The sequence below is a fragment of the Cavia porcellus genome, unplaced genomic scaffold (genome assembly GCF_034190915.1).
Source record: "Cavia porcellus strain 051 isolate PalLab524CR breed Dunkin Hartley unplaced genomic scaffold, mCavPor4.1 scaffold_14, whole genome shotgun sequence".
Classification (NCBI taxonomy): domain Eukaryota; kingdom Metazoa; phylum Chordata; class Mammalia; order Rodentia; family Caviidae; genus Cavia; species Cavia porcellus.
This window is the reverse complement of record NW_026947497.1, coordinates 42,057,531-42,080,809: the sequence shown is the minus strand read 5'-3', so window position 1 is coordinate 42,080,809 and position 23,279 is coordinate 42,057,531. Positions and strand designations below refer to the sequence as shown.

The 23,279-nt window shown below is 43.4% G+C and overlaps 2 protein-coding genes across 6 annotated transcripts in view; one reads left to right on the top strand and one right to left on the bottom strand.

Annotated features, from left to right (window-relative positions):
• Window positions 1-576: 576 nt before the first annotated feature.
• LOC134478632 (basic salivary proline-rich protein 3-like) lies at window positions 577-1,939 on the bottom strand. The gene is made up of 2 exons (XM_063260518.1): window positions 1,572-1,939; window positions 577-1,525 (listed from the first exon to the last, which is right to left on the bottom strand). The coding sequence occupies exons 1-2, from the start codon at window positions 1,937-1,939 to the stop codon at window positions 577-579; spliced, it is 1,317 nt and encodes a 438-aa protein (XP_063116588.1).
• The window catches only part of Nr3c2 (nuclear receptor subfamily 3 group C member 2), a 323,634-nt gene continuing 302,171 nt past the window's right edge, over window positions 1,817-23,279 (top strand). The window contains exons 1-2 of one of the 5 annotated variants that reach the window (XM_063224380.1): window positions 1,817-1,951; window positions 9,622-11,374. In XM_063224380.1, the coding sequence (XP_063080450.1) occupies window positions 9,624-11,374 (1,751 nt within the window). In that variant the 5' untranslated portion in view covers window positions 1,817-1,951; window positions 9,622-9,623. Of the gene's footprint in view, window positions 1,952-3,402; window positions 3,527-3,900; window positions 4,229-9,621; window positions 11,375-23,279 lie in introns of those variants that run through there. The other 4 variants (XM_063224382.1, XM_063224383.1, XM_063224379.1 and 1 more) reach the window with 4 other exon arrangements.

Here is a 23,279-nt window from a genome sequence, read left to right as displayed (position 1 = left end):
ATAAACACCTTACCACAGGTTAGATGTGCTTTGCCCATTTTATCAGTCAGTCAATGTCAACGCAGTTTCTTTTTTATTCATTTTCAGACTGGGTATGTGGACCTCTTCTAAGTGTGTACTTCTTTACAAAGGTAATTTAAAACTATACTATGTTAATTGTGAAAATATCTTAAATATTTTCTTGATCTCACCTCAGATACCTGTTATCTTCACGGTATCATATTAACCTGGTCGCCACTCCCACACGTAAGAAACAGGGCAAGACTCATTTTGCTGGTCAAAATGCCACGGCCCTCGAGTGGAGTGGCTGACGAGCAGTGGGAAGCTCTGCCTTCCCACGATGGGCCCACAGCTGAAGGAGAGGAGGACCCTGGTGGTTCAGGGCAGCTCCCTGCTTACCCCTGTTCTGTGGGGAGAAAGAAGCAACTTTCCCAGCTATTTACAACAATCCTGGAAAGAACTGGGGATGGGCGTGGGGGCGAAAGGTGGGGGCATAAAGCCTGTAGGAAACTGTAGGAAAAGGCGTGTTCAGCCCCAAAGCAGCGGTGTGCGCGCGGTGAGTTCGCAGGATTTGAGTCATAAAGAAGAACAAGCAGGTGAACCTGTCCGTAAATGGCAGTGACACTCGCACTCCCTCCACCCGAGGGTTTGGGGTACTCGGCAGTGGCCAAGTCTGGGGCACAAGGCTCGCACACCCACGAGTGAGAGCGAACCCGCGCGCACCCTCACGCGCACACTCGTCTCCAGACGACGAAGACTAGTGTGCCTGGCGGGGGGAGGCTGGGGACTTAGGAGAGGCTGCGGGCACGGGAGAGCCCCGCGATCTGGCTGGGCGGGCGCCTCGCTCCGCGCACCCCCAGCCCTCCCCCCACCCCGCAGCAGCCAGCTCGGTCCCCCCCTTTCACTTTCGCATCTGCGTAGGTGTCTGCCGGGGCTGGCGCGAGGGCGCGGGGGCGCGCGGGGCGGCGCGGGGGCGCGCGGCGGGGGAGGGGTCCTGGCTCCCAGCAGCGCTCCGAGCTCACCGCGCTGGGCGTCTGTGCCGCCGTCAGCACGAGGGGACCGGCGGCGGCCGCCGCGCTCCCTCCACGCCCCCGCGCGCAGACACCCGCCGCCCGCCCCTCCTCGGGCCCCCCCACGGCGCGGTGGGGGTGGGGCGCAAGCGCCTGCAGCCTGCGAAAGGCGGGGAGAGCAGTAGCCTCCCTGGGTGGGCAGCGCCGGAGCAGGAAAAGAAACTTTTCCCTCCCGGCCCCGTGCGTGGTCCCCAGCCATCGCCTCCCGCTGCGGGTGGGACCCGCACCTGAGGCCCGGCGAGAGGTCCCGGCCGGACTTCATAGCGGGGGGCGCCACGGGGGCACTGCAATTGGGTTCTGTTCTCTCTCGGCCTCCTGTCAGCGGCTGGAGCTGGGGGGCAGTCACTGGCGACCCCCGTCCAGTTTCCCACCAGCTCGTGGCTGGACGCTGTGCTGCCTCCTCCCGGCCGGGAGGGTGTGACCCTGGGAGGGGGCCGTGGCGTCGCGGGCTCCCCCTGCGGCCGCCCCCACACTCACACACACACACGCACACTAACGCGCGCGCTCCGCCGCCGCCGAGCTGTCACTGGCCACCCCAGGCCCGGGCCGGGGGCGCCGAGAGCCAGGCGGCCGGACTGGCCGGCTCCCAGATCGTTGGGACACCAGGGAGGTTGACCAGGAGCCCGGGGCCAGGGGCCTGCAGGGGGCGGGCGGGTGTCCACGACCCCCTCTAAGCGATTTGGCGCCGCCGCCTCCTGCGTGTGCCAGCGCTCCTGCTCTGTCGCGCTACCCACCGTTAGTAGGGCGACCGCCGGGATTATCATCCTCTCCATCCTCACTGCCAAGCCGCTCACACTGGACTTGCTGGTGGCGGTGGTGGCGGCGGGTGTCAGGCTGCCCCCCTCCGTCCGCCCCAGCCTCCCCACCATGTCCTAGAAAAGGTGAGTGCAGGGCCCGTCACTTTTGGCGGACAGCGGCGGGAGGGGGCCCTCGGAGCACAGGGCGGCCGGGGGCTGGCAGGGTCCGCGCCGAGGGCAGAGGGCGCGGGCTGCCGCAGGGCGCTGGGCTGCGGGCTGGAGGTGCGGTGCCCGCGAGGCCGCCTGGAGCAAGGGTGCCAGGTGGAGGGCGCGCGAGCGCGGAGGCTGCCCTGGCACCGTTCTAACCTAGATTTTGCAAGAGGCTAAGATTCTGGGCAGGACGAGCCCTCCCCAAAGGAAGTGAAAAACTTAGTAAAAGAGACACGTCCTTTTCTTTAATAATGAATAATTTGGTTGCGCTGGCTGAGTCCCTGCCGCCGCTGCGCAGGTCCCGGACGACTCCAGCTCCCGCGAGCCGCCCGCGCGTGGCCAGGGGCGATCCCTGCCCGGCGGCTCCGCGGGCGTGTAGGGCGGTGACGCGGAGCCCCGCGGGAAAGTTGGGACGCTCGGCGGGGATTCCTGGGTGCGGGGGCGCCGAGGGCCGCCCCACGCCGGGGACTTCGGGGCACCGGACTGGGGCCCAGCTTCCCGTCACTACTGCTGTCGCCCCTTCCACCAGGGAGTTCCCGGGCCCGGGCGGCGGAGAGTTCGAGTCCCCCTGGGTTCGGGGTCGGGAATCCCGAAGCTCCACGAACTGTAAAGGGGAGGAGGGGCCATAGGGAACTGGGTGCTTCTCCTCCCCCAAGGCTTGGGCGGGCGCCACGCAGCTGCCGCCGCCGGCCTGCGGGTCGCCGAGGGCTGGGGGACCAGATTTAGGTGTGTACGTCACTGATGCTGACTCCGGGCCAGTCTGGAGCCTGAAACGGAACCTCATTTGGAGGCGCCATAAAGTCTTTAGAAATCAAAGTTAAGAAGCAGGCCTGTCCCTTTACTTGGTGACTGCAGGGTTTGGGTGGGCGGGAATCGAGGGGAGGGCTGTAAAGGGAAACGGAAATTTCTTGGTGCAGACACCTGATCCTTGGGAAAGAGTTTGGTTCCTTTCCTCCGTCTGTATGTTTATCCCAATTCTGTGCACACCCCCCTTCCACTCTTTATAAAGTGAATATCCTCGGTAGAGAGCTTTCTTCCCTATTAGACCAGTGGAAAAATCCAATGCTGAAGTAGTGGGCAGAACAACACTAAGGAAGGCAAGTGACAGTTCTTGACCCCTTGGCACGTTGGGGGGAGGGGAGGCAGGCTGTGTTGAAAACGTTTTGGCGGCCCCAAAATCACCAGCTTTTCCTGCATGGTTAAAACAAGGAAATTCAAATCGAGTGGGAACGTGATCCTCCTGCTCGCTCGCTGGCAGCGGAGACTGCGGCTGCTCGGCCGGGAGGTAACTCCGGAGACGCGGCGGGGGCGGGCAGAGGAACCGTGGGGCTCGGGCTGCGCACCCGGGGCCCTCCCCGGGTCCGGGCTGCCGCTCACCTGGGGCTGCAGGTGGACAGCGTGAGGGAACAGACAGCACGTCGCCTGTTCGCGGAGAAACCGACTTCTTCCGCGTCACCACACTTTTCTCATCTCTCCAGATATCCAGGGGTTGGCCGGGAGGAGAGCTAGGTAGGCGAGCGCGAGAACGCAGCGGTCAGGCCGAGGGGGCAGAGGGCAGCGTGAGGGGGTGGGGGCTGGGGTCGCCGCCAGCCCCCGGGATCCCAAACGCCGGCCGGCGCTGCGGCTTTAAGGAAGCTGCCGAGTCCAGGCTGTGTCGCAGCAACTTTGTATCAGTCATGTCGCCCGCCCGGTGACTGACAGCCTCAATTGTCCAATAAGAAGCTCGCCTGACCCGTGCGGCTTGGAGCCCTGCTTCCCTGCGGGCCAATGGGAAGGGCTCAGGGGGGCGGGGCAGCGGCGAACTTTATCTGGACATGTGACCCGCTTTTAAAAGGGCCGGCCTTCCAGTTGGCCCACACCCCTCTGGGTTTTCATCCGCCCTCTCTCCCTTCCACCCTCCCTCTCTCCCTCCCCGTTTTGCCCGCCCCGGCCCTGCCCCTACCCCAAACCCCTCCCCCTCCCCTCGGCGCCTCCGCGCCCGGGGTGTCATTGGGCCCGAGAGACTCGGGCCAACTTCAGGCAGCTGGGAGGAAGCCTGTGCGGTCACCTGGGTGCAGGAGCGTTGCCGCCGCGGGCTCTCCCGCAGCCGGGAGAGCGGCACTGGCCGGCCTGGATGTGGTTGAATGTTGGGGGGTTCCGCAGCAGGGGTGTCGCGGCGGTGGCAAGCGCTGCAACAGGTAGACGGCGAGCGACGGACCCCGGCCGCGGCAGGTGTGTAGGGGTGCGCGGCGGGGCGCCTCTCCCTGCGCGGCGTGCAGCGGCGGCGCGGAGCGTGCACTTTGCAGGGAAAAGTGGCTGCGTAATTCGGAGGCACGGGCAGTATGGTGCTGTGTGCTTGTTGTTTTGTTTTGTTTTTTCCACTTTTTCCCCTCCTTTGGCCGCCAGAGGACTATTTTGGGAAAGTTTGGCCACTTTGAATAAATGCCCTCTAAGGAGCAGCTCTAGCCGCCTCCGGCAGTGGGGAGGTCTGCCACCCTTCTCTTTCCCCCAAAAAGATTTCGGGATTTTTTTTTTTCCTTGTGCAAATCTTAAAGGACGTTTGAATAATATTTTTTTTCCTCTGTCAATTGCGGAAGCTCCCAAATCTCAGCTGGAGGTATAGCGGAATAAGGGCAGTTGAAGGAGAGATAGATCCTGACAGACTGCGTGGAAGGGGCTTTGAAAATTCGTGCGTTTCCCGTTCTCAGGTTTACCCGAAACTCTTGAGAGAGGCTATGCTTTCTGTGTCATCAGAATTGTAAGGACAGAGAAGGGATGGTGCTTTCTGGGGGTGGCATCCTTACCCTGCTGAATTTTAGGTGCGTGGCTTTTCCTCCTGGATTGTGGAAGACCAGGTTTAAATCGTAATGGCATGGCACCATCAGTTTTCATTATTTGTTACTGAATTATTTATCCTAAGAGTTCGAAAAACGAACAGCTGAATTTTAAAGGCACCAAATTGGCTCGTTAATATATCGTCATTTCTGTAGGGTCTGTTATTGGTATTTATATAGTTATGATAACAGCGATCTCCATCTGTGAAGACTTGCCGTGAAGTTTTAATTTCATGTTTGCAATCAAGATGTACTGTCATGGAAATACTTAGGAAGTTTTTAAGAAAAAAAAATCTACAGTAGAACTTTTTTCTTTAAGGGAAGATAGTTTTGTTTGGGGATTTTGAGAAGATCAGGTGGCTCAATGAATTAGGTGAGTGAATGGAAATCCGGTGTGCTCAATTCTAGCTGGTTCGCCTGCTCTCCTAGGTGACCTTGGGCAGATTTCTTCTATTTACCTCACTTGCAAGAGAGGAAGGCACTAGTTCTCAAGAACAGAATGAGAGAAAAATAGTTAACAGAGCACTTTTTAAAGTCTGCAACCTAGCAATGATTAAAATTCTTCAGGCTTAGTCTCTAAGATTTCGTATTGTGGTAAAATTACTAGAAGACGATGCCACTAAAATGAGGGGAATATTAAAATTGAAATAATTTCAGATAAAGTATAAATTCACAAGCATCTTTAATCATATTCGGGGGGAACCTATTTCCTTGCAGAAAAGAGCATTAAACACAGACTGTAAAACATAAAATGAGAGCATGGGTGTTTTAAAGTAGAACCTCCGTCAGAGCTTTTCCTACTTATATGTGAGTTTCTATTTCGGGGAGGCCATTTATATTAAAATTCACGATTCATAATGGTTTTTGCTTTTGTCTCAAGCATGTGTTGAATAGTATCCATTGGGAGGCATACAAACCTGATTTTAATCAAGATATTTAGATATCTGCTTCCTCTTATACTTGAGTAACTAAAATTTTATCCTTTGTCAAATTCTATGAAGATCATACTTACCTGCTAGTATTTTCAGTCTTCAATAGCAAGTTTCCAGTTCCACTCCAGACAACTTGGGATTTCCTGGACAACCTAGGAAATAAGTTTCTAATCTGATAAAATTGTTTACAGAAAAAGACTAATAAAACTAATAGGGAGAAGTCAGCATATTTCAATAATCCTATTTTTTTAAAAAGAAAGTCTGATCTTTGAAAAATGTTTACAGGGGAAGTCTTGCAGATGCTAACTGTCCATTATTTCATGTTTGCTGCCAACCTTTACTCTATTTCCTTTGTTGAAAGTACTGAAGTTGGTACATGGGAGTACCTTCAACAAAGCTAATTTAGATTTTCAGCAAAGCCTTTGGCAAATTCTTTAATGCTCATCCTGTCAATAACATGGTGAAGTACCAGCTGCTTTATGATATTGTTAAGAGAGTGCAGGGCTTATGAAATAGGACTTGGAAAGTTGTGATCAGCTGTCCAACGTTGGCTGATAAAGTGCTTCCTTGTACAGGGCTTGCTGACAGACCTGGATGCTCACTGTCTCTGTCACAGCTTGTCTTTCAGTCTCCTGAAGCCTTACAGATCTGGCATACAGCTCATGCTTGCTGGCAGAGTGAGGAAAAGTGTCTGTCAGAAGAGAGTTAGGAGGTATTCTGTGAGAAAAGGGTGCAGTGGCCAAAGTATCTGGAGAAGGCTAAATTAAAAAGTAAACTCATTTCTTCAGTGTGTCTCCCAGGGGGTTCAGCGTGCAGATTTGCGCTGTGCATTGAATGGCCATCCTTTTTGAGTGATGGATGAGAGGGTAGCTTTTTGGAGAAGGGCCTGGGTGGGGATTCCCATTTCCTGCTCAGTGCACAGAGAACTGTTGTCTACAACCAAGGGTGATGATTGTGGGAATCACTAATGTGCTGAGGAGTCCTTTGGTACAGATACAGGGGTAACCCCGGGCTTTGGGATGCCTGGATGATGGTGCAGTGCACCAGGAGGAAAAATGGAGTTTGGGGGATTGGAGCATGAGATCCACACATTATGACCTAAACACAAATCCACGTATTGCTTGCAATATTTAATAAATTTGGGAACATGTATAACAATATATATTCATTCATGTTTGGTATGTGCAGAGGACACAGTATTTTTAGGTACACTTAGAGAAAGCACATAATTGCTATGGTTTTCAACTCATACCAATAACTAATTTGTTTTCAGTAAAGCAAACAAGTCTAATATTAGCCATTTGGGTAATGTATGCTATCCCTCTAAACTTTTGATTGGCTTTTATCCATAACAATTTTTGGAGGAGGGCTAACTACCTCAACCTTTGTAATGTGATTTATTTTCTACTATTTTGTGATTGATTTTTTTATTAGGAATTCATAGAATAATATTCTTTTAAGTAAAAGCATGCAACATAATGGTAGGTTTTAATGTCCACAAATTGAGTATTGATTATTGTACAATAGTTTAACACTTTTTATTTGCACTTTACTACCCATCTGGGACATAATAGTGAAATTGATAGTTTCTGCCTGCTCAGAACTTAAAATCTATTGTAGAATACAGAAAAGTAAGAAGTAATTATACTCAAAATATTTGGACATTAAATTTCATTATGGAGCCTGTGGTGTTTAATGACAATTTATTAAGTAGAGCTACTGTATTTTCAATGTCAATATAAGTTCTGCAGCAAAAGAACTTTCAAGTATCATTTTTTTAATGAGGGCAAGGTGAGGAGAGAAGTAGTCAGTTGCAAGAGGGGAAAGGGTGAAAGGCCTAAAACAATGCTCATATATAAAACTGCTATAGAATGGCAGGGCTTCTCGGGAGTTATGGATCGTTTACAGACTTGAAGCATACAGGCTGACTTTTATTTTCATTATTTATTTATATTTAATTAAATTAATTTAGTTTTTGACAGTACCGGGGCTTGAACCTAGGCCCTTCACAGTGAGCTGCATCCCTACCCCTTTTTTAGGTTTCGGAATAGTGGTCTAGCTAAGTTGCCCAGGCGGGGCTTGAACTTGCAGTCTTGCTTGCCCAGCCTCCAGAATGCTGGGATTAGTGCCATCAGGCCTGGGTAGATATTTTTTTCTAGACATTTTGAAAATTCAAAATTTTACTGCAAATGAGTTTATTTTCTGAAAATATGTTTCTTGGAAGTGCTAGTGTTGATTTAAAGTTTTAATCAAGTAGGGGTGATTTTGCACCGTGGAGGCATTTGGTATTGTTTGGAGAAGGTGTTGGTTGTGGAGACCTGGGCAGGGGGTAGGTGTGTTGTGTGTGTGTGTGCTCCTGACATCTAGTGGGTCAGGGAAGATGGTGAAGGCCTTGAAGTGTACAGGGTAGAGCTCTGCAAGGAAGACTTGTCTGATCCAAGATATCTACAATGCCAAGGTTGTGAAATCCTAATAGAGAAATCCTAGGGTCGAATTTCAGCTTAGCTGGGGATATGGCTCAGCCGCACAATGCCTGCCTGGCAAGCAAGATCCTGAGTTCAATTCCTGGTATCAAAAGCAAAAAAAAAAAAAAAAAAAAAAAACTCTAGTTCTGCCTGTTAGTGCTGGGGCCTGTGCTTTAGTTTTTTCCATGTGTATTATTTAGATAATACCTTTACTAGCTGTATAGAGTTGTTTGTAAGGAACACGAATGTAAAAGGTTTGTGAAATTGTATTGAATTATACAGTGCATAAGAATTATGTAACCATAGCAAGTTATAACCAAGCTTCTGGGTTAGAGCTAATGGATAAGATTAGGCATCAAAAACAATCCAGTGGGCACCTTGAGGGCTGAGACTGTTCCTGTTTATCACAGCAGACTTAGTGATTGGTTTTCAACCCAGGATGTAGCAAGCATTTAATAAATGTTGTTTGCGTTGTTGGGTAGAACCCAGGGCCTTACACATACTAGGCAAGCACTCTGCCATTGGTAAATCTTATTGAATGAGTGCTTAAATTTTTAGGACCCCTCTCAGATTTCCTCCATTTTTATTGAGCCTAGAAATCTGTCTTTTGGGAATCTTTTTTAGCAGTGTTATTACTAGGTCAACGGCATGTCAAGAGACTTGGATGATGCTGAAATACAGAGAAGGGTCCTCATGTTCCTGCAGCCTCTCAGATCCACCTGTGGACCAACTCAATGAGGACACATAAACCTTTCCTTGTGAAAGTTGACCTAAAATCATCTCTACCACTAATCTACCTTAGTTAAGTCTTATTGCTCTAAAAATAATTCTTAACTTACTTTCCCATGACAGTTCACTTGGTAAGTATCTATTTGGCAGTGGTAATATTGATTATGCTTCCATGTAGTTTTTAACAAGGCCGTATATATATTAGACATGGGAAGCTGCTTCTATACTATCAAAAAACTCCAAAAGCCTTGGTGTCACAAGATTCTGTCACTATGCATTTGACTTTGAGTGAGTCCCCCACATCCTAAGTCCTCAGTTTCTCCTTTGACTGCCTCATCAATCCCCAGGATTCTTTTGAATGTTATTTCATATTTCTGTAAGTAGGCATTTGTAAATATCCTCTGCAAATTCCAACGGATGTATTAAATATGTTACTTTTATTTAGATGCAAAATAGTTTTATTCAGTTTCTTATCCGGGTTTCTGGATGAGTTAGTGTCAATATTATCCTTTTCAGCACCTGAGAAGGTAAGTCTTAATATACCTAGGATTGCATATAGTAAATGTAGGTGTGTTTGTTCTAAAAGGGAAACTTTAGAAGTCTTTTAGTGTGGTGATAACGGCTTTTTACAGACTCTAACTTTGTAATGTAAATTTATTTGTCAGCTATGGAGACCAAAGGCTACCCCAGTCTCCCTGAAGGTCTGGATATGGAACGACAGTGGACTCAAGTTTCTCAGGCTCCAGAGCATTCTTCCCTGGGCCCTACAGAGAGGACCAATGAGAACTACATGGAGATTGTCAACATAAGCTGTGTTTCCGGTGCTATTCCAAACAACAGTACTCAAGGAAGCAGCAAAGAAAAACATGAACTACTCCCTTGCCTTCAGCAAGACAATAATCGGTCTGGGATTTTAACATCTGATATTAAAACTGAGCTGGAATCTAAGGAACTTTCAGCTACTGTAGCTGAGTCCATGGGTTTATACATGGATTCCATAAGAGATGCTGACTATACCTACGATCAGCAGAACCCACAGGGAAGCCTGAGCCCAGCAAAGATTTATCAAAATGTAGAGCAGCTGGTGAAATTTTACAAGGAAAATGGCCATCGCCCTTCCACACTCAGTACTGTGAGCAGGCCCTTGAGGTCCTTTGTATCGGACTGTGGGAGCTCCATGAATGGTGGGGTCTTGCGTGCCATTGTGAAAAGCCCTATCATGTGTCATGAGAAGAGCCCCTCTGTGTGCAGCCCTCTGAACATGACATCTTCGGTTTGCAGCCCTGCTGGAATCAACCCCGTGTCCTCCACCACAGCTAGCTTTGGCAGTTTCACAGTGCACAGCCCCATCGCCCAGGGAACACCCCTGACGTGCTCCCCTAATGTTGAGAACCGAGGGTCCCGGTCACACAGCCCTGCCCATGCTAGCAATGTGGGTTCCCCTCTCTCAAGTCCCTTAAGTAGCATGAAATCCCCAATTTCTAGCCCTCCAAGTCACTGCAGTGTAAAATCTCCAGTCTCCAGTCCCAGTGTCACTCTGCGCTCCTCTGTGTCCAGCCCTGCAAATCTCAACAACTCAAGGTGCTCTGTTTCCAGCCCTTCCAACACAAACAACAGATCCACGCTTTCCAGTCCGACAGCCAGTACAGTGGGATCCATATGCAGCCCTCTAAACAATGCCTTCAGCTACGCTGCTTCTGGCAACTGTGTGGGAGCTGGTGCCACCCGGGATGTGATTCCCAGTCCAGACACCCACGAGAAAGGTGCTCACGAGGTCCCTTTTCCTAAGACTGAGGAAGTGGAGAATGCCGTCTCCAGTGGTATGACTAGCCAGCTCAACATTGTCCAGTACATCAAACCAGAACCAGATGGCACTTTCAGCAGCTCGTGTCTAGGAGGAAACGGCAAAATAAATTCTGATTCTCCATTCTCAGTACCAATAAAGCAAGAACCCACCAAGCATTCGTGTTCAGGCACCTCTTTTAAAGGGAGTCCGGCGGTAAACCCATTTCCATTTATGGATGGCTCGTATTTTTCCTTTATGGACGATAAAGACTATTATTCTCTATCAGGAATTTTAGGACCACCTGTGCCGGGCTTTGAGGGTAGCTGTGAAGGCAGTGCATTCCCAATGGGGATTAAACAAGAGCCAGATGAAGGGAGCTATTACCCAGAGGCCGGCATCCCCGCATCTGCCATTGTTGGTGTGAATTCAGGTGGGCAGTCCTTCCACTACAGGATTGGTGCTCAAGGTACAATATCTTTGTCACGATCAACGAGAGACCAATCTTTCCAACACCTGAGCTCCTTTCCACCTGTCAGTACTTTAGTAGAGTCATGGAAATCACACGGTGATTTGCCATCTAGAAGAAGTGATGGATATCCTGTCCTAGAATACATTCCAGAAAACGTATCAAGGTAAGTTGATTTTTCTTTCCTTGTTTGTCTTTTGTCCTTTGAAAATTACAACTTTGCAAAATGTTGAAGGTTAACTACATATAGGTTTGAGAAATGTAAGCACCTTTCAGCACTTTTCAAACAGTTTACTGTTTTGTTTTTGTTTAAGGATAGTTGGTGGTCCCCGTTTGCTTGTTGGTATAATGGTATTACTTTATTTGAAGCAGAGGCATAAAAAATTCTTAAAAATCTCTTAGATACTACCCATGTTGACCCTGAAGAAGAATAGATGTTCTACTATTCTCTTTTTAGGTGTTTGGAAAATGTTTGTTTTCTACTGCCAGTTACTGTGTTTACTTTAGCAGACTAGGGAAGTCTTTTTTTTTTTTTTTTTTTTAGCTTTTTGCAGACTCACTGCAATTGCATCAAATTACTTTCCTTGTGCGCTTAGTCTTTTTCACCTTAGTTTTCCTTATTAATTACATAATTGATTGTGAAAAACATAAAATTGAACCCTAAACCTGTTAGCCACAAGTTTCTCATCTTTCCACCCTTTTCAGGGAGCTTAATTATATGAAGTTTTCCAATACAAATAAATCACTTCCTTAATTTTGGATGATTTTTAAACTAAAATTTCTAAGTGGACAGTTTTGCTTTCTTAGTCGTGCCGGTAGTGAAGTATGTATGTCACTGTGGTATGGAATTCGGTATGTTTATATGTTTTCAGATCTGTAAGGAAGCATACTTATTAATGTAAAATATCTCTTGGCTTTCCTTATTACAGTTAGCACATTGTATATATTTAGAACAACAAGGAAGGAAAAGGTTTTAGATATGTGGAGAAAGGGTGGATCTAACTTATGCAATGAATACTTGCATTGGACTTTGCTTTAGTACTGTTTTATTACATGACTGTGATAAATGATTCTTTGTGGATATATAAAAAGTACATTTTCGATGTATAGTTCATTCCTTTGGTGCCTAGGGATAGTTTGTGGTCCCTGTTTGCTAAGGACATGTCTAAAGACACTTACATGTTTTCATCCATTTACCTTGTGTGAAGTATGATCATGCTCTTAACAGATACAGATCATAGAGTCTATTTTTCTCTGTATTTCTCTCTCTACTGTTATTTTTCCAAACAGAAACAGAAACTTTCAATGTGTAAGTTCTTTTCCTTGTCACTGCCTCAAACCTTGCTCCTCTTATTTTTATAGAGGCAAGCATTCCATAAAGTATGCATTGTACTCTTAGAGCTCTCTTTCGGCATAAGCTATTCCACCCTTAATGCCGTCTCTTAAATTCCAAACTGCACGCAAGTCACAAGGTAGCATGACTGTTACCAAAAACTCGGTGTGTTTTACTGCTGGCACTTTCATCTGCTTTTGGAGGAGCAGTTTTTGCGCATGATGTGGCTATTTTTGTAAGTGATAGTTTTATGTAGTCTGAGATGGCATGGACTGGAGCTAAGGGCATCCCTGCCCAGGTTGAATCACCAGTTCTGCTGCTCACTGGCCCTTAGCCCACGTTTATGAATTTGCTGTAGTTTCATCTGTCAAAAGTGGATTAATTCATACTATCTTTAAGTCAAGACAATTTATGTGTTGAATTATCGGAATGACTAAAAATATTCTGGTACATCAGTAATCATTATCTACTTTTTTAGTTGTTTTAAAGTTTTTTAATCTGTTTTATTTTTGGTATAGAAAACCTATAAAATATTTACAAGAAATATTTGAAAAAATAAGTAACTTAATGAGATATCTTTATAATTTCTTAGATTTGTTTTAAAATGATTAGTGCTACGTATTTGATACTATGATTCTGTTTATGCTTTTTTCAGTTATGAAGTCTGTCGCTTTGGGTAATGTTATTTTGGGTAGAAATCTCAGAGCTGTGGTAACAAAAATCATTAATTCTTATGCTTGTTCTGTACCATGTTTTTATTATTTTAATTATAGTTTTCACACTTAACCCATGCATCTACTCCTGACCGGTGGTCCATTGACTTTAAACCTATCCTGCATTTGTGGGCATGTGTCCTTTTGCGAACCCCTTCCTTGTGTTTGGCAGTATGGTAAAAGGAGATACATAGTCCATTTGTGTATATGCTGGTTTTGTACCAATTTAGTTTTTCAAACATTTGACTATAAAAACTTTTAATGTTATTTAAAATCTCTTATAGATTAATAATTCTTTATAACTTTCCTAGTATTGTTCAACTCTGTTTGTTATGTTCCTTCCTCAAAGATCAGAGGCTATTTAGATCTTTTCCCAGATTTCAGTATATGTGATATAATAATTTAACTTTGAGGCCTCATCATTGGGGTCTTATTTTGTATCATTTGGACCAAAATCCAAGCTTTTTCCCTGTTTCTTAGCTTCTGGTGGTCATAAACCATTGCAAGTCATGATGAATAAATTACTAAATTAAATATTGTAAAGGATGAAGGTAATATGTAAAATGCTTCTAAGTTTAATAGTGTCTTTTATTTTTAATTAGAACTCTAAAATATTTTCTGATAGATTTAAAAGTGTGGATTGGAGGTTCCTGAGGTCATTTCAAAGCGGTTTATGAAGTCAGAAATCACAGATTGGTAAAAGATACACTCAGTGGAAGATAGAGCATTGAATTTTTATGTAATAACTCATGAAAAGCTCATTGATGGGGTTTCAGCTTCAATATTGCAACTAACCTTTAAGAAAATATTGTCAGTTGTCAGTATAGTAGCATATTTATGGTTATCTGAAAAGACCATTAAACATTTTCCCCTTTCCAACAACATAGCTCTATGAGGCCACATTTTCTTCAGATGCTTGAGGCAAAACCTATCATACACATTGAATGCAGACGTGAAAAAGGAATTTGTCTTCTCATAAGCAAAACAATGGTCTTACAAAAATATGGAACATTAAAGGTTGTCTCACTGAAGTTTTTCACTTGGGAAAATAGTTTCAAAAGTGTCATGTTTAGCACACAATGAGTTATTTTTAAATAAGCCAAAACATTGGTTTTAGAGACCCATGATTTGAGAACTGCCAGCCTATTCTCTTCTGTACAGTTTGGAGGTTCGTGGATAAAGAGTATACTCTGTTATTTATGTTAGATTTATTGAATATTGAACTCGGGAAGGAGTGTCCTATTCCCATAAGAAAAAGACTGTCATCTAGATTAATTTTTCAGGTGGACAGACGTGACTAATGGCTGGGAGGAGTGTGTTGTCTCTATTTCAGTCCATGGCATTCTGTAAGAGCGGTGACGAAAGTCATCTGTCTGTTAATAATTCCCAGTGAAGGGATTGTTTGTGTGCCAATTGTAAAGTAAATTATGACAAAGCTAAATGCAAAGCCCTCAAGGTGGACACTGGACCTAGCTGTGTCATGTAGATTGGACTTGCCCTGTCAGCTGAGGCGCAAACAAAACCGTGACCTCCGATGAGTCTCGACTTCCCAGCCTTAGTTCCTTCACTGCAAGTGAAGCCTGACTCGATGCTCTATACAGTCGCCAGCCAAGTTCCTGAGCACTGTGTAGTTTGCAGTGAAGAATCAGAATCAAGCCTTGCTTACTCGGTAATCTGTTTCCAACCTTTTTTTTTTTTTTTCACAAGTCTCCATAGTTTTCATAGTAGTCTGGATAGAAAACATCATTACCATTTACTATTTTAAGGTAAAAGTGAGAGGTATTTATTTTACTTAACATGACTAGTTATTTCTTTTTAATAAGTGGTCTGTTTGTGATAAAGAATATTTATGCTCATTTTAGAGGGAATCCAAATGTATATAAGTCATACCTTGATCATATTTGATTTCCTTTTCCTCCATCACCAGGCCTTAATTTCCTTCCCCATCTCCAGAAAATCTGCCTCCCTTTCCCTGCCATCTCTAATCAGATTTTCCCTTTTATAGAATCAACTTACTACGAATTCCTTGTTCTTTTTAGTGACCCCATTCCTTATGGAAGCAGGCTGTTTCTGTTGGTATAACACTGGCTGTTTGTGGCAGTAATTGTAGTCACTCTGATGAGAGCATCATGACAGATGCTAATACTGGCTTAGTCTTTTGGAATCTAAAGTTCACTGTTTTAAAGGTCATGTCCTGATAAAACAAGTAGTAGGTATTTATCTGAATTCATGATGAGTTTTTTCATCTAGAAACCAATTTAGTAAATAATGTATAATTTTATTTTTTAATTATCCCCAATGTAAAGAACAAACTTTATATGCTAAATCAAAAAGTTCAGACTTCAAGGAGTTTGTGACAAATTTTACCCTTTAGTAAACTTTGAGAATAAACCATTCAGATGAAATTTTTTTTTGTAATGCAAGCTATAAAAGAATAGGAATTTATGGGCGTGTGCCTTGTGTTTGAATATTGCTTGCTTTAATAAATAAATGCATTACAACATTGCTTCAGTCACTTGGATGAAAACGTAACTTTTTTTCTTACTGTTTGTCTTATAATTTGATTTTGAAAATACTGAAGTACCTAAACTTCTCCAGCTTAGTATTCAAAATAATATTTTTGAAGTGATTTTTAAAATGAGACTTGCTGCTTTTGTTTTCTTGCTTTCATTCAGTTACGGTATTCCTAGGGAGAATGGTGACGATTTTACTGGGGAAAAAAGAGCTTCAGTGCGTCACAGTGTACTTCTGTAAGTTTTGCATTTAACATCACAGGTATCCTAGGTTCAGTACATACTATTAGTATGTCCAGATTTTATCATCTAAAGTGTTATTTAGAGCTGTTTACTTCACACTTACAAAAGTTGAAATGATATCCAGTTTGGATTAGATTCAAATTATTCAATTTAAAGCAACTTTTACACTAGTGACTTGCTGCAACCAGGACCTGGAGATTTCTCCTTTATAGACTTGATGGCTTTGGCGCTGTTGTTATATTTCTGGGTGTGTCTGCCCTTTCCTATCTTTGTAGTATCAGAGTAATAGCAGATGTTATCACCATAATTTCAGAGCAAAATTTGACTTAATTGTTTGATAGCATGTTTTTTCCTCTAAAATAATATTTTACCCCCTGGCTTTCAGTTGTTGCTTTCCCTTCCTACTACTTACTTGCTGATAAAATTTCAACCCTGTTGCTAAAAAAATTTATCATTTTCTTTCATGTATGAAATTAGGCTGGAGAGAAAAATGTTGGTCTCATGATTATACTTAAATACAGTCATTAATTTGGATACCTTTATGGATGGGATTCCAAAATTTAATAGTGAAAGCCAAGAAAAAGTAAGAGTATGTAAATGGATAAAGTCTTCATTTTAGATGTTAGAATTTCTGGTTTTAAATTTGTCAAGTACAAGCTTGGCTTCTAATTTTAAGAGCTCTATTTGGTTCTTTTTATAAGGTAATGGTGAAGTTAAAATGTAATCACATATGAAAATTTGTTTCTTAGCTGAGCTGTAGAAATCTCAGGATCTATGATAGTGTTATGGTCAACACCAAATCTCTGTGTTGAAAAAGGGTAGAGATTGCTTGTCTTTTGTACAAGAAATAGACAATTGTATCTTAAGAAAACAAGAGAAATAAGTAATTTGAATCCTTAAAATGTTAATATCTTCAGGAGAGAAAGAAATAATAACTCCCAGTCTGGATTCCTAATCTTGGCTAATGCCTTAATTTTGTTACTGATGAGTGCTGATTGGGATATAACCCTACCTTGTGAGTCAGGAGATGTTGAAACCAGTATACAAAAATTGTAGTGTCAGACAGAATAAAATACGGTGTGTAAGGGGCAAAATTGACTTTGGGTGTTTTGACAGGGAGAAATTATATGGGCAGGGCTTAGGAGCTGGGGAGTTGGCAGCACCTTAGCTTTGGTGCTTATACTTAGTCTTGGGAAATTTGCAGGGGTGGGTATTGCCTGATGGGAGGCGCTATGGAGGCAAAACTCTGGCGATGGGCAGAAAGCATGGAATGTGGCCCGTTTTGTGACTGGCTGTGATGAGGCTGTTGCAGGGGAAGAGGAAGAAGACCTCAACAGGTTAGTTGGAATCAGAGAGGAGTTGAATTTGAAAGACACGATAAGCGATTTGTGTGGCGTAAGCTACATACACTTGGAGACCTTAAGGGGTTGTGGGTGTGGATAGATTACAGCATAAAGACGCCTGTTAAGAAACTACTCCAGCTGTGCAGTAGAGTGGGAATTAAGCTTTCTGGAGCAAGGATGTCAGCAATAATGGGAAACAGGGGTCAGCTTTGTGACATTACAGAAGAAACCTTCATAAGTTGATTTTTATATAAAGATTTTTATTATGAGATGACTACATGTGTACCCCACAAATGGAAATTCATTACAAAGAACTCCTGAAAATAAGGACCTTTGCTTATGCAACCACAATACAACTATCAAAACCAAGAAATTAGCACTAATAAGTTATTCGACTCCTGAGCCCTCATCCTGATTGTGCCAGTTGATCCTTTTTCTGTAAAAGACATGATGCAAATCCCGGAGATAGTGTTAGGACTACCAGGAATAAGAGTAGTTGATAACAGGAGGAGGATTGGTGATTTTCAACAAAAAACTCTATGGAGTGGTAGGAAAGGGAATCAGATTGGAATTGAAGAGGAGAAACATGGAGTTTATGGGGACAGCCATGAAACTCTTCGACAACATCTATTTTGGTGATAGAGAGGTAGAAAAGGGATGCTGTTGCAAATAAAGCAGCAGGATTTTGTTTAAAGATAAGTGGGGATCCTGGCACACCTGTGATCTCGGCTCTTAGGGAGGCTGAAGTGGGAAGAGAGCAAGTTCCAGGCCAACCTGGGCAGCTTAGTGAAATCATTGTCTCCAGAAAATGACGAGGGGTATAGAGTTTGGTGCTAGTGTGCTTGTCTGCCATATGCAGGCCCTTGGGTTTCATCCCCAGTCCTGGGCAAAAAAAGTGAAGAGAACAAGGGATTTGTGCTGAAGTTGTAGGAGAGAGACACATTGATTGTTGGGGGAAGAGTCTTGAGATGGTGAGTTTATAGAAGAGGCCATAGTTAGCTTCAGAATCAGACGTTTAATCATGAGATTGAACCAATGTATTCTGCTAGTTAAGAGCTGTAGCACTAGTACTTCACAAATAGGGAGACTGGCCCAGGGCTGTGATTAGCCTGGGGCCACATCACTAAGGTAAATGAAGAAACAAACACTGGCTAGAGGAGAAAAAAGCTGAATGTCCTGGAAAAAAAAAAAAAGACGCAGCCAGGTTGGTCTTGAAATGTATAAATCAGATTATGGAGCTGATGGAAAGCCCATTGGTGGCTCCTCCTTGCAAGCACCACAAGGTAAACTCATGCAGAGTGCAGAGGGCTCTGCATTGTCTGGCCCTTGGCTCCCATATTTAGTATCCATTTCTTTCCTGCCTCTCTGTGGCTCTGAGGAACCAGGCCCCATCTCTTCTTTCTTTTTGCGGCAGGGAGAAGGGAGGGAGTGCTGTGTACTTACTGTGTCCCTTTGCCAAGACTCTCTGCATCCAGAATTTGGTTTCTGCCTTTTTCGCTCCCTCTAGGATTAGCTCCAGTGTCAGCCACTCTGCCTTCTCTGCTTCTCTTATTTAAAGAGGGGACCCCCTTCCCTGGCTTCTCACACACCTCCCTCTTGTTGTCTTCCTAGTACAGGCAGATAGAATGATCTTCACTGACTCCTTTCTCTCTAATTAGAATGTAAACTTACAAGAACAAGGACCTTGGTGACCCTGTTTTCCAGACCTAGAAGTGTACAGCCATTGATGTTCACTGATTAGGGGTTGAGACAATTGGTTCACAGAGAGACTTAGCATAGGTGTGTATTTAGCAAGACTGTGCGAACATTCGTGAGTATGTAAATTAATGAAATTGTTACAGTTCTACTGAGTTTAGCAAAAAAAATTTGTTTTGATTACCATAAGCATATTTGTAGGATTTTCACAAACTAATTCATCAGAACTATTAATCTTGCTCTTTCTCATCTTATCAGGGTAGAGCAAATGGTGATGGCATATTCCACACTAATTGGTAACAGATACCCAGTCCCTTATTCTGAGGTTACTTAGTTTTCATTTACAAATAAGATTCAATTTTATGTGCTGTTCTACACATTTTGTCAAATCTGTATTTATGTCACCATCACCCAGTTCAGCACCTCCAAAATTTCGTTGGATGACCCATTCTTCTTAATCCCTCCCCTCATTCCCAAACCCTAGTGACCACTGTAGTAAGCCTCATCGTATCATTTTATTTTTTATGAATTATCATATAATGGGACATTATCCTCTGTGACCTCTTGTTGTATTTGTCATGATATGCCAGAGCAGCATGCTTGAATCGGGATTTTATTTCTTTGAGTATTGTTTTGTCTGTTGTCCTGTTGACAGACATTTAGATTGCTTCCAGTTTTAGCTACTACAAATAAAGTCTTTCTGATTATTTATACACAAATCTCTCCATCGACATAAACTTTTTTTCCTTAGGAACTAACAGTACAAGCTGCTAGGTCATATGATAGATACAGATTTATTTTCAGGAAAGTATCAAATTCTTTTCCAAATTAGTTTTAACATTTTTGCATTCCTATCTGCAATATATGGTGTTCAAGGCCCTTATATTTGCCAACACTTGAGGGAGTCAAGTCCTTTTAAATTTTAGACTTTGTAAGAGTTGTAGAGTAGTATCTTGTGATTTAAACTGGCATTTTACTGATCCCAAATGAACATCTTTCCATGTAATTATTTGCCAATGATAGGCCTTTTCATTTCATTTCTTTCTTTTTTTTTATGCTTGTGAACTTTTTGGCCTGTTTTTATTAGGTTGTTTCTTTTTGTCTTTTTGTTATGAGTGCATTTTAATGCAAGCCTTTTCATAGGAGATGTACAAGCTAGAGAAAAACTACTATTTAAAGTTCTGTGAATGCAGGAAACACCTGGGATGCAGCAATGGGCTGATTTAGAGGAACGTGTGAAAATGTCAAGATGAAGGAGCAAAATAGAATTCAGATCTCCAGCCCACACAGAAAAGTCCGGGAGACACAGGTGTAATAGAAATCAGAGATCACATACCTGAAATTTCTGAAAAGATAACTGAAGTGAAGAAGCAACTTAGTTCTTGTATTGTTTGTTAATTTTACTTGCCTATTTTTGCATTCCTATCTGCAATATATGGTGTTCAAGGCCATGCCAAAATAGCTGGACAGCTATTTTGAAGATAACAAGAGGCATTATGGTAGCCATTGTTAATTTCCTGTTACCTTATTTGGAAGTCCTGTATCATTTTCATTGTTTTGTTTTGATTGGCTTTATTCTCTTTAAAATAAAATTTTAAAAATGAAGTTCTGTGGAGCAGGAAAAATAATGTGAATGTTTCAAACTTAGCACTCACTTTGCTCTTACTCTGGGTGAACAAATGAGCATGAAATACCTCCACTGAATTCCATGGACTGTCGTTGTAACATTTCAGGGATGTCACAGTGGGCACAGCCTTTTTTTTTTTTAAATTCACAAATTGTTTGGCAGTGTGATGTTGATTATAACTGTTAACGGGATTAGAAAAGTAAGTTTTGTGTTTTTGCTTACAATAGTGAAAGAAAGCTCCTATGTAAGGTAAACTTTCAGTTGATATTTGAAGATTGGTGGTATTTGGTGGGGACCTGGGGGTATTTAAGGAATGAGTGATTTTGCGCAAATCAAAGTTTGTAGACAGGAGAAAGGAACCCTGGAGGGAGGGGCAAAAGGTGGTTAGGGAAAATTAAAGCTTACAAATCAGTGAATGTGAAAATGAAGTGTCGGACCCTATCAAAACAGCACTGCTCCATAGTTTTTTTTTTTTTAAACAACAACAACAAAAACAGAATTTCAAAACAAGATAATAGAATCACAGTAATACCTTGTGTATTATTATCTTCAGAATGGATACTTAGAGCATATATACATTCTTAGGGTACAAAACAATATTAACATAAGCCTTTTTTTTCTGTGAACTAAGAGACAGCAGTATAACTATCTTAACTAACGTGTGTGTCTGTGTGTGTGTATATATGTCGGAGTCGCTCCCGGCCGGCAGGAAGAACACACGACAAGATCTGGCAGTGGCTAGGCTCTCTTTATTTTCCTTCTCCGCACAGTCTGCCCCGGGATTCTTCCCGGCCGAAGCCTCTACCCGTCTGCTCCCCGCGGCTCCTTTCATGCTTCTTCCCCCAAGCGGGAGAGGCACTCGCTTATATGCAGGCACATCATCCAATCAAGCTGAAGCGGGTCAGGCAAGCTGATTGGCTAAGCTCACTAGTTACTAGGCAGGCTATTTTATAGAGCGGGCGATCAGTGCAACGATAACAACCCGGAAGCAGGAAGCGGGCGCCATCTTGGCATACTCGATGGGAGGGGTAATTTAGCTTAGGCTTTGCTCTTTCCTACAGGCCGTATGACCATCACACAAGGTAACCTAGCATTGCTGCGGCTCCCAACATATATACATATATATATATATATATATATATATATCCCCCTTCTTTCCCCTTTCACCCATAAGTTTCTCTTGAATAGTTCCCTTTTCACAATATCTATTGTACATTTTGGGTCCTGATTACTTGTTCAGTTTCTCATGCTCGTGAAATTATATGATGTGTACATGTGTGGGTCTGATTTAATTCACTTACAAGTATAGTCTCGAGTTACATCCATTTGCCTATAAAAGTCTTACGTTTATCCTTTGTATGGCTAAGTAGTACTCCATTATATATAAAAAAAAGCCCCCCACATCTTTTTTAATCCATTCCTCAGTTGGTGGGCATTTGGGTTGTTTCTAAGATTTGGGTATTACAAATTGTGATGTTGTAAACATGAGTACACACATATTGCTGTGATGTGTTTTAATGCTTCTGGGAAGATATCCAGAAGGTGAATAGCTGGGTCAAATGGAACCTGCTGTCCTAGTTTTTTTGAGGAATCTCCATAATGATTCCCACAGTGGTTATACTAGTCTACATCCTCACCAGTAGTGGAGAAGGATTCTTTTTTTTCCCCCATAGCCCCTCCAGTGTTTGTTATTGGCTGGTTTCTTGATGATAGCCATCTTTCTGGAGTGAGGCAGAATCTCAGTGTTGTTTTAATTTGCATCTCTTGAATAACCAATAATACTGAACATTTTTTTCATCTATTTGTCATTTGTATTCATCTAAGAAGTGCATATTCAGCTCAGATACTCATTTTTGAATTGGGTCTTGGAATTTAGGGGCCTATATTTTTCAATTCTTATGTGTTGCAGGTATAACAAGCCACATAGTGGGAAAAATTATAGCCAATTGTCTCTCAAAAGACATTTTTTTAAGGGGTTGGGTATAAGGTTAATCTGTAAGGGAGATTGTAAATAGTGACTGAGGCAGAAACACTACTGAGTGGCTGCCATATTTGTAGTTTTAGGTAGGTTAGGGCCTGAGTGATCAGACTGCTGGATGAGCAATAAACAATAGAGATAGTTTAAAGCATGAAGTGATTGCATGCTAGGGCATCTGATATATTATATTCCTTCTCCTCTCTTACCTTTAAGCCCCACAAAAGGTAGATTGCCAAAGAGCATAGGAAAGAAAAATGCAGAGGTTTTATATGAACAGGGAGTAACTTTGAGCAGACTTATGACACTACTATAAAATGAGCTAGTTTGTTGTTTTGAAGGTAAAAATGGATAATTTCAATACCAAAATACTTACAATACTTTTTATAAGACTTTAGGAAAAAATACCTCCAGGGAATGGAAACAGGAAGAGCTGACTACTGGTTTAGCAAGTTAGAGAACAAACTGGTGAAGGATTATGTAAATGAATTAGAAGTAGTGACATATGGAATTCTGACATGCATACTAGGACATAAAGGAACAATACCTCAGCTTGTTTGGAAGTCTCTTTTATTGTGTCTTTGAGTAACTGATATTTGAATTCACAGTGCTCTCTCCAAAAGTGCTTA